At 46.9% G+C, this 13,853-nt stretch overlaps 3 protein-coding genes across 3 annotated transcripts; 1 reads left to right on the top strand and 2 right to left on the bottom strand.

Moving 5' to 3' along the window:
• Positions 1–1,175: 1,175 nt before the first annotated feature.
• LOZ57_006305 (uncharacterized protein) lies at positions 1,176–6,991 on the bottom strand (the record flags this gene model as incomplete). Its single annotated transcript, XM_049255325.1, has 2 exons — positions 1,176–6,566; positions 6,620–6,991. The coding sequence occupies 2 exons, from the start codon at positions 6,989–6,991 to the stop codon at positions 1,176–1,178; spliced, it is 5,763 nt and encodes a 1,920-aa protein (XP_049105698.1).
• A 973-nt stretch (positions 6,992–7,964) lies between these two features.
• On the top strand, positions 7,965–12,072 carry ABC1 (mitochondrial chaperone; the record flags this gene model as incomplete). The annotated part of the gene is made up of 3 exons (XM_049255324.1): positions 7,965–8,015; positions 8,064–8,988; positions 9,041–12,072. The coding sequence occupies 3 exons, from the start codon at positions 7,965–7,967 to the stop codon at positions 12,070–12,072; spliced, it is 4,008 nt and encodes a 1,335-aa protein (XP_049105697.1).
• A 286-nt stretch (positions 12,073–12,358) lies between these two features.
• LOZ57_006303 (uncharacterized protein) lies at positions 12,359–13,853 on the bottom strand (the record flags this gene model as incomplete). Its single annotated transcript, XM_049255323.1, has 5 exons — positions 12,359–12,405; positions 12,454–12,761; positions 12,817–13,177; positions 13,228–13,569; positions 13,628–13,853. 5 exons carry the CDS (start codon positions 13,851–13,853, stop codon positions 12,359–12,361), a joined length of 1,284 nt encoding a protein of 427 aa, XP_049105696.1.

Below are 13,853 nucleotides of genomic sequence, written 5' to 3'. Positions count from 1 at the left end.
CTCCGTGCAGAGGGTGACCGTTTCACGCCATGCAGTACTAGTAGCTTTGCCCTATAGGCGTTGCGCATGCAAAGTTTGAGGAGCGGGCACAAGAGGAGCGCCAGAAGCGATCCAGAGCCCTAATGGATGCCGTAATCAGGTGAGCGTCCGTTTGAGCGTGGCCCCGTACTAGCCCGCTTTGGGGAATTCCCCTCCTCTCGCCGCATCTCGAGCGACATCGTCAGTCTTCCGGCGTCGGCTTTTCGTGTGTCAGGTTTCTTCTGAAGCTCTGGACTCTGGCTAGCCACTAACTAGTTAACTAGTTATTTGGCTCTTCGCCTCATCGTCGCAAAACACCATCAAGATTCAAGACAGAATCCGAGGACTCCATCCGAATTTCACTTTTTGACCCAAATATATGTTCCTGGTCTTAGTTGGCCGTCTTATCTCGGTAAAACTTCGCTGACACCCTTCCCTGTCCGAGAAGCGCACGGTCCGCTACTGCAAATCACCGTTGATGTTTTATCTTGATTACGCAACAACGCCGAGACTGGATAATCCAAACCGTCCTCGTATGGATCATTGGAAGAAAACTTTTCACGACAATTGGCTTTATCAGCCAAGCTTCTTGAATTAACTACTGCCATCAGCGAAATCTGTTGCAGCCAACCGATGTGCTCTTTTATCTCTTACAGAAGCTTTTCTGCCTTTTTTTCCTCGTTGAGCAGCTCAAAGCTCGCATAGTCACAGCGAATACCTGGCGTTTACTCCGTATGCGCATGTGTGTTCCAATGCAACAAAATGTTACCCTGATTTGGTAAAGCAAGCGTCTGGTCGTGATCCTCAACTGAATGAAGCAGCCTCATAATTTTTCAACGGGCTACTACCCTCGGCCAGAATAAATTGGCTATTTTTGTTTTGCCCTTGGGAGTTGGGGGGTTGAGAATATTATTTCTACTGAGTAAACACGTGGCTAACCCGCGATAAAACAGTCGACTCTATTACATTCATATGTCTGACTCTATACTATGGCACACGGGTTGGTTGCAGTGCCGATCGAGGGTTAAATCGGATTAACGATGGGATAAATTTTAATTCAAGATCTCACTACTACGATAAGCCTTAAATATAATAATAACATTTACTCACGGGATACATACCCCGTTTGATACGTCCGACTTGACCCCGGGGCCCCCCTAGTTCTCAAACACGGGTGAATGCGGCTCTCTCAACAACTGACCCAGGATCTTCTCGATATCATCCAGCAGGGTGGACGCACATTCCAGCCAGGATTCAAACGTCACAATCTCTATACTTAACTCGTTGTTCTTCAAGAAAGCTTGGATCTTCCATTCGCGCAATGGCTCTGCATGAGGGTATATTGTCTCCATTCGACTTGTTGCAGACGAAAATCCCAAGGTTTCAACGTGCTCAACATCTTGATGCACTACAGAGTCAAACCAATCCACCGTTTTTGGCCATTCCGTACAATTCTCGACAATTTCCGACAAGCCCATTCCTTCAAATCGCGTACTGGTAATATGTTGCCGTTGCACGAACTGAAGTAGATCCATTGCTGTCCAACCAACCTCAAATTTGACGCGGACTGGAACATACTGCCAGCATGGGCCCATCACAATGTTGCTGTTCGGAAAATCAATATTTCGGCCACTCACCACTTCTCCAAAAGTCACGTCGCGAATGCATAGACGTTTGGCTAGACATAGAGCCCAGGCGGCTGTAGGTAGGGTAGCAACGGTAATATCCTTAGAACGGGCAGATATGTCGAATGTCCGGATTACTGCTGCTGACACTTTCGACTGCAAAGGGGCTTCTGGTCGCAGCGTCGTTAAGGATGAGCCTTTTAAAAGGTCCCTCCAATATTGAATACTTTGTGGGATATTTTCCTTCACGACGTGGTGTACGTATGAGGAAAATGGAAGTGCCCGAGGCACTTCGGTTTTCTCATACAGGGCGGACAACTGCCGAAGAAGAATAGGAAGGCATATCTCGTCATACTGTGCGTGGGAAATTTGCAAAATCAAGCAACTTCGTCCATCGGTGCACCTAACGAACAAGAATTTTACAAATGACGAGCCTAGCGGGATATCCTTTTCGATATCAGTGTTGCAGAGCTCACGTGAAAATGTTTCGACATCATTTTCAGTGTCATGGATCTCTATTGAGACATCCACCCTTTTCAAAACTACGCTGTAATATCGTCCGGTAAATTCGACGAAAACCGTTCGAAGTATCTCATTTCTTGCCACTAACTCTTGACAACTTTCAAATAAGCGAGTCTCATCGACGGCCGTGTCGAAATAAAATAGCTCATATCGCGAAGAATATCTCGGAAGTTGGAATGTTCCCTCGATAGCAACAGTCTGGAGAGGACGTGCTGGCATAACTTCAATAATTTCCCAAGACTGATCGCTGAGTTTCGGTTGAAGGGCGCTGGTAATAAACGCGCTGAGATCTTTGGAACCGAGCAACGAAAACGGAATGTCTTCCTTCACTGTCTGTGTCTTTAGTGGCTGTGATTCTTGAAGAATGCTTGCCAGATCGCGTAAGCGTTTGTGCTTAAATATTTGGGCTACATTAATTGTGAAACCTTCCATTCTCGCTTCAGATACCAGCTTCATAGCACTGATGGAATCGCCGCCCAGATCAAAGAAACTGTCGGTTGCATCGATCTCGTTTTCACTTAACCCAAGTACACGGCTCCACAGCTGTAACAGTTTCTCCTCTCTCACCAATAGACTCGTTGTTTGCTTTGGTACATGCGATGCCTTCGAAGACTTTTCCTTGGAATTTCCGGACTTTGTTTCGTGGACGAATATGATAGCCCCATCGGTTTGGTATTTTGCAAGCTGCCCAGTCTTGTAGAGCTGTTTACTGGAGCCTTTTTCAATAAGCCACCGGGGAGCATCGGTGGGAGATTGAGAGGCCGTGACAGGCCCCTCGACTAAGAGTTCACCCACGGCACCAATTGGGAGGGGATGGTCTGGATTTGTCGGATGGACAATCCATGTTGCTGTAGCGTTCGAGAGGTCTTTCGCCAGTGGAGTGCTTTTACCATACTTCAAACTAATCGGTCCCACAGTGCTCATCCGGGTTAAATCGGCGACATCCTCCCCTGCTGCCTGTAAAGCATCACCAACAGCCCCGTTTGGGTTTTCACAAAATTGTTGGACTACACTTCCGAACTTTTCTAGAATCTTGGTCATCTGAGCTACATCGACAGCCTTGGAATCAAAGCTTGCCATAACCAGAAATCCCTGCCGATCAAGCGAGCAAACCAACATCAGAGGATAAGAGTTGAACTTCAACGCCTCACTTGCAGCTTCTTTATCCCCAACCGGGACAAAGCCGTTGGCAGCATTGTCCTCATTTTCGCCGAGATCTTCGGGGTCTCTCGCAGGATGTATGACCAAGCCGGTCCTTAGCTCGCAAGCCTCACGAGCGTCCGGGGTCAGTCGGCGAATATGTTGCAAACCTAGGTGTTCATGCGGAATCTGAGAGATTCCTTGGTCTTGTATCGCCTTTAGGTAGTTTGAGACACGCATATTTCTGTCCACACGGACTCGAGTTGGGACAGTCGTGATCATGGGTCCCTCAATCTCTTCAACGCCTTCAATTGGAGCGTTTCTACCGGTTAAAGTCTCACCAAATACGACGTCATCAGTCAACGTATACTCTGATGCTACTAATGCCCACGCCCCTCGAAGTGCTGTTGCTAGGCTTGTATTCGAAGATGACCGTTTTGTGATCGCCACGTAGTGTTCCAAGAGAGATTCCGCTTGGGCTTGGTATCCTGGTTCCGGAAGTACTGGAAATTGCAAGCTAGTTGCCCCGTGTAATTGTTCTTTCCAGTATTCCTCTGTGGTTCCCCGGTCCATATCTCCCAGATACTTTATAAATGATTTAAAAAGAGCAGAACGTTCCGTCTTCAGGCCATGGTATGCCCGGTTGACACGCTCAACAACAAGAGGCATGGACCAGCCATCATATACTGCATGGTGAATCGTCAGCACGATGTGTGCCTTCGCCGTATTTTGGTCTTCTATGAGAGCAAAGCGAGCCAAGGCTGTACCTAGACCCATTGGGGATTCTCTATCCTGTTGAAGGTAACTTTGCAAGTCATTACCTGAGTACCATGACATCTCATCGCTGATTAGGACTTGCATTAAACCTCGACGCGGCACCTGTATAATCCTAGTACGCAGGATTGGGCATTCGGCAATGCAAGTGGCAAATGCCGCCTTCACTTTGACGGCCTTTGTGACGTCTGCAATTTCAACCACCCTCTGAGCAACATACGCTTCGCTAATTTTGGCAGAAAGAGCCATAAAGCCTTCTTGAAGCGGTGTGCAAGGATATATATCCTCAATGGACGACGGATCAATGCCGCAAAGTTTCCCTACCTCATTTCGGGCATCTGTTTCTTTCCAGCCCGAGAGGAGGGAAAATGTAGAAATATCCACATGATTGTCAGTATTAATCTGCCGCAGCACCATGGCCATTTCAGACAGTGTCGGATGTTGAAAAATATCCGCTACTGTTATACCTAATCCCTTTAATCGGGCTGCTGCCACAAGCTTCATCGCTCTAAGGGAATCTCCTCCCACATCGAAAAAGTTGTCATGGCCATTAATGTCTATCTCTTCGCCCAGAATTTTCATCCACAGTTGCTGTAAACTGCGTTCCAAATCGGTCAAGGGTATAAGTTTCTTTGCAGGAGCTATCTTGAGGTCCGCAAGTTCCTTTCGTGACATTGACGACCCAGTAGTTCGCAGTTTCTTTCGATCTGTCTTCCCGGATATTAGAAGGGGTATTTTTTGGAGTGGAATGTAAGTTGCGGGGACCATATATCGTGGAAGTACAGCGGCAAGATCATTTTGAATGGTAGCAAGGGTGTGCTGCAGTTCTGCAGAGAATGAGGAAACAGCTCCATTTGTTTCTTGGGCGATGCCTTTGCCTTTCTCTGCAATGAAGGCAACTAGCATTGCGCTCTCCTTGTTGCCCCCTGGTGTGATAACCTCAACAGCAGACATGGTATCTGAAGGAAGCTTACTCCGGAGATGAAACTCGATTTCACCCAGCTCGACTCTTTGACCGCGTAATTTTACTTGTTGGTCCGCCCGTCCCACAAAAACTATTGATCCAGATCCATCAGGGGCATATTTTACAAGATCTCCTGTTTTATAAAGCCGTCCGCTTCGTCCGGGCACATTTGGAGCTCCGGCAGTAAGCCATGGAGGACTTTCAATGAACACCGTTGATGTTTGTTCAGGATTGTTCAGATAGCCATCTCCGACAATTGGGCCTTCAATTAGGAGCTCCCCCACTGCCCCCAGCGGCATTAAACGATTTTGATTTTTTGGGTCAACAATCCATGTGGCGCACCCAACTCCTTTTCCGATTGTTGTGTAAGCACAATCAATGCCCACCTCGCTGTCAAGAGTACAGCCTACGGTGCACTCCGATGGTCCATAAGCAATGATGATTTTTGTCTTCTGGCCAAACTGCGTTGCGTCTCTGGCAGAAACTGCTTCTCCTCCAAGCCCAAGAACATCTAGGGATGCCATGATATCGGGATCCAGTACTCGAGCAACAGACGGAGTCAAGAGACCTATGTTTACGTTCATACCCTTGATGGCACCGTCAAGGTCATTGACTCGCTGGTCTTCAGAAGGAACGCAGATGCAGCCGCTATTTGCCAGAGTGCAAAGCATACAATCAATGCTAACATCAAATGTGTATGATGGGAAGTCAAGAACGCGAGAATCAGGAGTATAACCCACCGCTGCCGCGCGAGGTATTGCACCACTTGTGTAGTTTGTGTGAGATATCACTACACCTTTCGGCTTTCCCGTGCTACCTGACGTGAATATAATGTATAAAGTTGAAGATCCCGGGATTTTTGGTAGGCGATTTGGTGAAGCAGACGAGAAGTTAACATTCTGGAGGAGATCCTGGCCGACGCTTAGCACTATGGCATTAGGGGCAACAGTGGCACCCAGGCTGGCTTGTTCTTTTGAGGTTAAAGCAATCCTCGCATTGACTTCCGTTGCTATCGTTTGCAATCGCGCGAGCGGCTGGCTTGGGTCAGTAAGAACAAGCGCCCCACCAGCTTTCATCACTGCAAGTACAGCAACGACCGTCCATCTGCATTTTTCAAAACAGAGTAAAATTGGCTCGCCAACCTGCACGCCATTTTCTAGTAACTGGATAGCAAGCTGGGTGGAAAGTGCATTGACCTCTCCGTACGAAAGCTGCCCATCCCATGAGACTACAGCCGGCTTATTCGGATGCTTGACTGCATTTTCCACGAAAATTTCGTGCATGAGTGTCTCATTGGGTGATGGGATCGGATCGTTCCATTGCCAAATCTTTTCGAGTTCCTTAGGGGTCACCTCGATTGCTTGTGCAACTGTTTGAGTTGAATCCGACATTACTGACTTCAGAATATTGGCAAGCGAATCTGTATATGTCTCCCTCATAGATTGAGATAAGAGAGGGGGGCATTGTGCCAGTTGTATCAGAACTCGCTCGTCCTTTAGGTCTGCTTTTATACAAAACATTTCCTAATTCATCAGCCCAGACTGCGGTTTGAATCAAGTCGGAGCCTAAAACATACATTGGTGTCTTCTGACGCATTAGAAAAGTAGCCGCAACGGCTTCCCTCTTTTTCTTCACTATTGTTAACTGCCTTACAGCTTCGTACGCTTCGAATCCTTTCGAGGACTTGTGATATCAATTCTGTGTCATCAGAAATAACGTCACCCACACTACCAGAGATTTGCGCCCTTTGCGATGCAATGGCATCCCCCTGTAGCTCAATTTCGCCTGAAAACTTGCCGCTCTCGCTGAGCCCACTATCGCGAAAAAGAAGGAGTATCCAGCTCAGCAGGACCAGGTCCGTCTTCTCTTCGTACGACTTCGATAATAAGGCGGGGTGCTCAATGACTAGCATGTGTTCCAGTCTGCCAGCTCCGTTTTCCATTGCCATGGCTGTTTCTTCAATAGCTCTTCCCATTCTGGTAGAAACACGAGGACTTCTCCACTGCTTTTGTTAACAATAAATGTTAGGCGAGCGAGCAAGTAGATGCGGAATTATTTGTTGGTATCGGCAACAGAATTACTTTGGAGGGGAGGTCCTTAAATTCCCTGCCGGCCCTGCCCATGCCGCCAAAGCCCAAAATTGGCCACCAGGGCCCACGCTCCTGTCCATGAAAAATCCACAAAAACAAAAAGAAATTTCCAGCAACAATAAAATGGAGCATGGAAATTTGATGCGAGGTCCGCGACTTGGCCGAGCTCATTTGAATTTTCTTTTGGAGTCTTAGAATACGTCCACCTGGTACGACGGCGCCGACAGCTTTGAGCCCGCGGAGCCTACTTGTCGGGTTGACAGATGGCTAAGTGGGGATGGCCCATAATTACGCACATAACACATGCCTGCTGGCCATTATTATTATTATTCGAAGCTCTTTGCGATGCTGTGATCTCAAATGGACTCCACATGGCCCGGATCAGATAACTTTGTTTCATCGCGGGAGATGTCCGAAACGGCATGCGGGATGATATCTTATCAGATGCAACAGTGGAGTACACCGGCCGAACCCGACCGAAGCCGAAACCGTATTCTGACGCATTACCAGTATGGTTTCGTATTACGCTGTACAGCTCGGCGATACGTCGTACATACCATACCGGCTAGCGTTGCTCTCCGTACCGATCAAGTGGGGTGCCAAGCAAATATGGGTGTCGATCAGTTTTTGCTGCAAAGGCGGTAATTTTCAAAACAGCTGATATCGATTCTTGCCCAAGCTTGCTGGGCGGGAATGGTCTTCCAATGACATGGGAAGGTTCGGCCGGTGAAGGAGGACATTAAGGCTAGCAGAGAAACCTGACTACAACTCTGTCGCGAACTGCCTCTTTATTTCGCAGCCGGCTCTTCAGGCCGTTTAGTCGCTTTCATCATGGTTGTAAAGGACGGGGTGCCGGATGACGCAGATTCCAAAACCTCAAAGGTAAGCCCTCACGAGCTTCACTTTCATGTAGCTGCTGACCTTGCGCAGAGCCTTCTGCGAAGATCTACGTCGTACTTGAGGCTCTTAGTTTATGCGGACCCTACTTTCTACGATATCCTCCTCCTCCTAGGTGGTATACTTGCCGCCACCGCGTCTGGAGTTTCCTTTCCTCTACTGGGAGTGTTGTTTGGTCAAGTTGTCGACGACCTGAACTCCGCAACTTGCAATGCTGGAATTGCAAATATTTCGGCATATCAGTCAAGTGTCAATGATAAAGTGCTGAAAGTTGTCTATGTTGGAATTGCGTATTTCATTTTGGCGTACATCTCAATTGTATGTTGGAGCTTAACGGGTGAAAGATTAGCTCAGAGAATTCGCCAAAAGTACTTCAGAGCTCTATTGAATCAGGATATCGCATTTTTCGACAACCTTCCCGCCGGTGCAGTGTCTTCTCGTCTCAATGGTGACATTGCAACTATTCAAAATGGAACTTCCGAAAAGGTTGGCCTTGTTTTGAATAGCATTTCATTTTTTGTTAGCGGTTACATCGTTGCTTTCATTAAGGATGCTAAACTTGGAGGAGCGTTGGTTTCATTACTACCAGCATTTTTGCTTATGTCCCTTCTCGGTGGTGCTTACATCCAGAAATACACAGGCCGTGTGGTAGAAAATGTGACTGCTTCGACGTCCGTCGCCCTGGAGGGCTTGTCAAACATCATGGTTGTTCAAGCTCTAACTGCTAACTCCCGGCTAGAAGCCAAGTTTGCCGGTTCCTTGACTTTGGCGAAAAAAGCTGGAATTAAAAAATCTATCGCCGCTGCCATCCAGGCCGGACTTTTGTTTTTTATTTCTTACTCTGCGAATGCCCTTGCATATTGGCAAGGGTCGAAAAGGATTGCAGATGCGGTGGCTTCTGGCGGCTCTGGAACAACCGTTGGCTCAATTTACACGGTTATTTTCATTTTAGTGGATGGTAAGTGCCCATACCTAAGACCATATTCTAGAACTAATGGTTATGTCCTTAGCTTCCCTTATTCTCAGCACTATGGCACCGTTCTTTCAATTTTTCGATTCCGCTAGCATGGTATTCCAGAAACTAGAGGTAGACATTTCTAAGAAGCCAGCAATCAACGGATCGAATGGTGATGCTGGCGCGAGCGCTCAAGGCGTTTCGGGTCACATCGAGCTGAGAAATGTCTCCTTCACATACGAATCGAGGCCAGAAAAGCCCGTCCTTCAAGATATCACTCTTTCTTGCCCTGTTGGAAGCCAAACTGCTCTAGTTGGGCTATCAGGAAGCGGCAAATCAACTGTTGCTAGCCTGATGATGAGATTTTACGATCCTACGAGAGGTTCTGTACTTCTTGATGGACAAGATATCAAAGAATTTCATGTTGATTCCCTCAGAAGCTGTATCAGCCTTGTCCAACAAGAACCTTCCCTCCTGGAGCGATCTATTTTTGAAAACATCGCGCTAGGCCTGGTGAACTCATCTGAACATTCAAATTTAAGGTCAGCTCTACAGAGCCCCGTTCTCTCGGAGGTAGCTTCAGCGGTGCGGGGAGGGCAGGATTTAGAAGAAGCTGCACGGCCTTATGGAATCGAGGTCATCGAAATAGTTGAATTGGTCAAAAATGCCGCTGCGATTGCCGACGTGACAACATTTGTTACAAGACTTAAGTATGGATTTGGTACGCTAGTAGGCTCCAGTGGTAGCCTAATTAGTGGTGGTCAAAAGCAAAGGATATCGTTAGCTCGAGCTCTTATCAAAAATCCCAAAATTCTCGTTTTAGATGAGGCAACAGCTTCGCTGGACTCGGCAAGTGAATACCGAGTTCAAACAGCATTGGAAAAGGCTGCGGTGGGAAGGACCGTCGTTACAATCGCTCATCGACTATCCACGATCAGAAATGCAGACAATATTGTTGTGATGCGAAATGGCGACATTGTTGAGCAAGGCACACACTCGGAATTGCTCGCCAAAGAGGGTTCGTACGCCGATTTAATACGTCTTCAGAATTTAAATGTACGCCATGACGAAGACAACCACTCAGCACGGTCATTAGTCACAGACGGCACTGGAGACTCACCAAAAAAGTTGTCCGATGAATATACCCCTGCTCTAGATGAGAAACTGAACCGGGTAGGTGATATCGAAACAGAAAAGCCGATCGTCCTGTCGACCGATGTCGAGGAGCAGGAAGACCGTGATCTCGATAGAAAACGGCCGCTCGGTACCACATTTCGTGCCTTGTGGGTATTCTTCAGGCCGTTTGTCCTCGTTCTCCTGATGGCATTCATTGCCGCCGTAGTGGTGGGTGGAACGTACTCCGCCTGCGCCACTGTGTTTGGTCACACTGTCGGCGACCTCAGTCCATGTAAAGGCGAGAGTAGAATACGATGGGCTGGAAAATTCTATGCCTTGATGTTCTTCGTACTTGCACTTGTTGAGTTCTTTGCTAATTTTGCCAGCTGGTCGCTGTTTGGCTTCGTTGCTGAAAAGGTTGTGTACAAAATCCGAATCTTATCTTTCCGTGCTCTTCTTGAACAGAACCTCCAGTGGCATGAGTCAAATGGACGAACGCCATCGATTCTGCTCACACTGATCACTAAAGACGGAAATGCACTCTCTGGACTTACTGGATCTGTCGTTGGAAGCCTTGTTTCCGTCATCGTCAACTTCGTCACCGCAATTATCCTGACACACATAATCGCTTGGAAGATCGCTCTGGTCTTTGTCGCCGTCGTCCCGTTAATGCTTGGTGCTGGCGCAATGCGGGTAATCCAGATCGCTCGCTTTGAGCAGCACCATGCGGACGCGTTTGCCAAATCCATTGGCATTACAATTGAAGCTGTTAATTCCATTAAAACGGTGTCATCTTTTTCCCTTCAGCAAGAAATTTTCAACACATATCACCGTTCCCTACAAGGTCCGAACAGAGAAATTACGCAACATAGTTTGTACGCAAGTCTATGGCTGGCGATCTCATACGGCCTCAGTAATTTCTTATATGCTTTGGCCTACTGGTGGGGAGCCAAGCGAATCATCGCAGGGGACTATTCACAAACACAATTTTTCATTGTTCTGTTGGCTCTCTTAGTGAGCGCTCAGCTTTGGGGCCAGATGTTCACACTTGCACCTGATGTTTCACGAGCTTTTATGGCAGTCAACAGAGTATTAAATCTGTTAGATCTAGGCAAGGACAAAGAGTTACAAAAACCTCCAAAAGACGCAGCAGATGCTGAAGCTGGAATTGGAGTGATCGAGAAATTTTCGGACTCAAACACTGGCGGAATCAGCGTGGCTTTTAAACGGGTGGCATTTGCTTATCCTGCACGGCCTGACGTTCAAGTTCTCCGCGAACTAGATCTTAATATCCAGCCCGGGCAATTTGCTGCGTTGGTAGGGCCGAGCGGCGCGGGAAAGTCTACTATCATCTCTCTCGTTGAGCGGATGTACTCACCATCCTCTGGTTCTATTGAAATAGACAATAAAGACATCTCAAAGTACGAAGGGGTCGCATTTAGAGATAATATTGCACTTGTCTCTCAAGATAATGTACTCTTCGACGGCAGTATTCGATTTAATATTGCCTTGGGGGCTCGACCCGGCCACGAGCCAACTAATACGGAGATTGAAGAAGCATGCAAAATCGCGAATATTCATGACACAATCACCAAGCTACCGGAGGGCTACGACACTTATTGTGGACCCAACGGGAACCAGTTGTCCGGTGGTCAGAAGCAGCGTCTGGCTATAGCCCGCGCCTTGATTCGAAAGCCGCGGCTTTTATTGCTTGATGAGTCGACGAGTGCTCTGGACGCTGAATCCGAGAAACTTTTACAGGACGGGTTGGAAAAAGCGGCACAGGGAATTACAGTCATTGCAATTGCACATCGACTAAATACGATTCAGAAGGCGGATATAATATTTTTGATTGAAGATGGCAGATGCGTTGACAAAGGTTCCCACCGCGATTTGATGGAGAGAAGCGAAAGTTATAGAGTCAATGCCTTACATCAAGCGGTTGACGGTGTTCAAATTTCGAAGAAATGACCCTGTTGGATTGAATATTGGAAATAGACAAAGAAAAATGTTTTAGCGACTACAGTGATAATATATTTTAATACTCTGTTTTTAGGGGTTTACCGAATGGAAGTTATTTATTTTTCTATTTTTTTTGAAACAGAAAAGCATATATATTCTGATAGGATATATGTAACCGCATACATTACGAACTTATGTCTACATATTCCATGACATTGTTGTTTCATTCCTCATTGTACCTGTCTAAAGACGCCAAAATGATAGAAAAAGATATAAACACTGAAGGTGTGTTTGATCAAGGACTGGGAGGATGTTCTCCCAACTTCATGTAGTTCCAACAAACTAAAAAAATATTAGCAGATGCACTGAATTCGGTGGAAACTAACGTACTCTGATGCCCTAGATCATTATTGAAATAAAGATCCAGCACATCTTCCCCAGAAATAGTACCATTCTCACCGGTCCAGGCGGCAGCTTCAGTTCCAACTGCAATGCAAATAACGGGTGGCGATCGTTCAATTTCAACGAATTCCGGTGGGACACCCAAGGCGTCATTTCGCATCCGCTGATATATATTTGTTGCGGCATAATGGCCATGGTACATCGCAGCACCTCCTCTCTTGATGCCAGGCCATAGGGTAAGATCTCCTGCAGCATAGTGATATTCGGCATTCGGAACATTTGAAGGGAAGTTCAACCTATTTTGTAGTCACTTATCAGTATTAATTATTATAATGGCGAAGGGGGTCGTACTCAGCGGATATCTTGACATAACCATTCTCGTCCATAGCTATTTCAGGTAGGTAAGATGTGGTTGGCCTATATTTTGAAATAGCTTTGATAACATGTCCGGCTTTGATTTTCCTGCCATCATCGAGTGTAATTGTGCTGCTAGGCGGAAATCCGGCTTTCAGCTCCGACGGTAGAATTTCTTGGACGCGAGCCCCCAGGATGGTTTCCACTCCAGCCTTATGAAGTAGAGACAGTATATGGTCTCTATAATCATCTGGGAGCGGCTCAGATGAAAGGAGCTTGGGCCTTGAATGGATGAGTGTGACAGCTTTAGCTGGGTGAGTCAGTTTAAGCTCGCCAGCCATTTCGATCCCAACAGCACCTATGGTATATCAGCGGGCATTTGATGAATGGCTTTATGGGGGAAATCACCTCCTCCGATTACGACAATATCATCGTGTACATTTTCAATTTGTTTGATATGCTTTCTTGTCTCTAGCAGGTATTCCTCTCTTGTTAAAGATTGCGGCGCACTTGGCCAGTTCCTCTCCAGGCCGGTGGCAGCAACAAAATAATCATAATGATCTTCAATTTGTTCTTCCTTTTCAACTTCAAAAATTGTAGCTGTTTTTTGTTCACAGTTGACACCAGTTATGCGGCCTCTTATACACTTTATTTCAGGCGCTTGAAGGGCAGGGATGTCCTGAAACTTCCTCCAGGTTTTCTCTGCATAGTCTCGTGAGACAAATGCGAGTGGAGTTCCAATGAGGTGATCTAGTTAAGAGCCAGTTATTATACAATTACTCATGACTAGGCAGTAGAGGGGACATACAATAGCCATCACGCTCATCTACTATCGTGATTTGAACTTTAATCTTCTCCGTTGCAGCGTCCTGCTCAGATTGAGCAGGCATAGAGAATCGACACGGCTTTCCATTGCACAGATCTAGAAGATTGAGAGCCGCTGAAAGGCCAGCGTACGAGCCCCCAGCAACCAGGACTTTGTAGGGCGCCCTCTTTGCCATAGCCATATCCGACGAGATTTCGCGGAGGTGCAT

The sequence above is a fragment of the Ophidiomyces ophidiicola genome (assembly GCF_022830035.1).
Source record: "Ophidiomyces ophidiicola strain CBS 122913 chromosome Unknown scaffold_39, whole genome shotgun sequence".
In the NCBI taxonomy this organism is placed as follows: domain Eukaryota; kingdom Fungi; phylum Ascomycota; class Eurotiomycetes; order Onygenales; family Onygenaceae; genus Ophidiomyces; species Ophidiomyces ophidiicola.
Note: the sequence above shows the minus strand (reverse complement) of the source record. Positions and strands in the feature narration are given on the sequence as shown.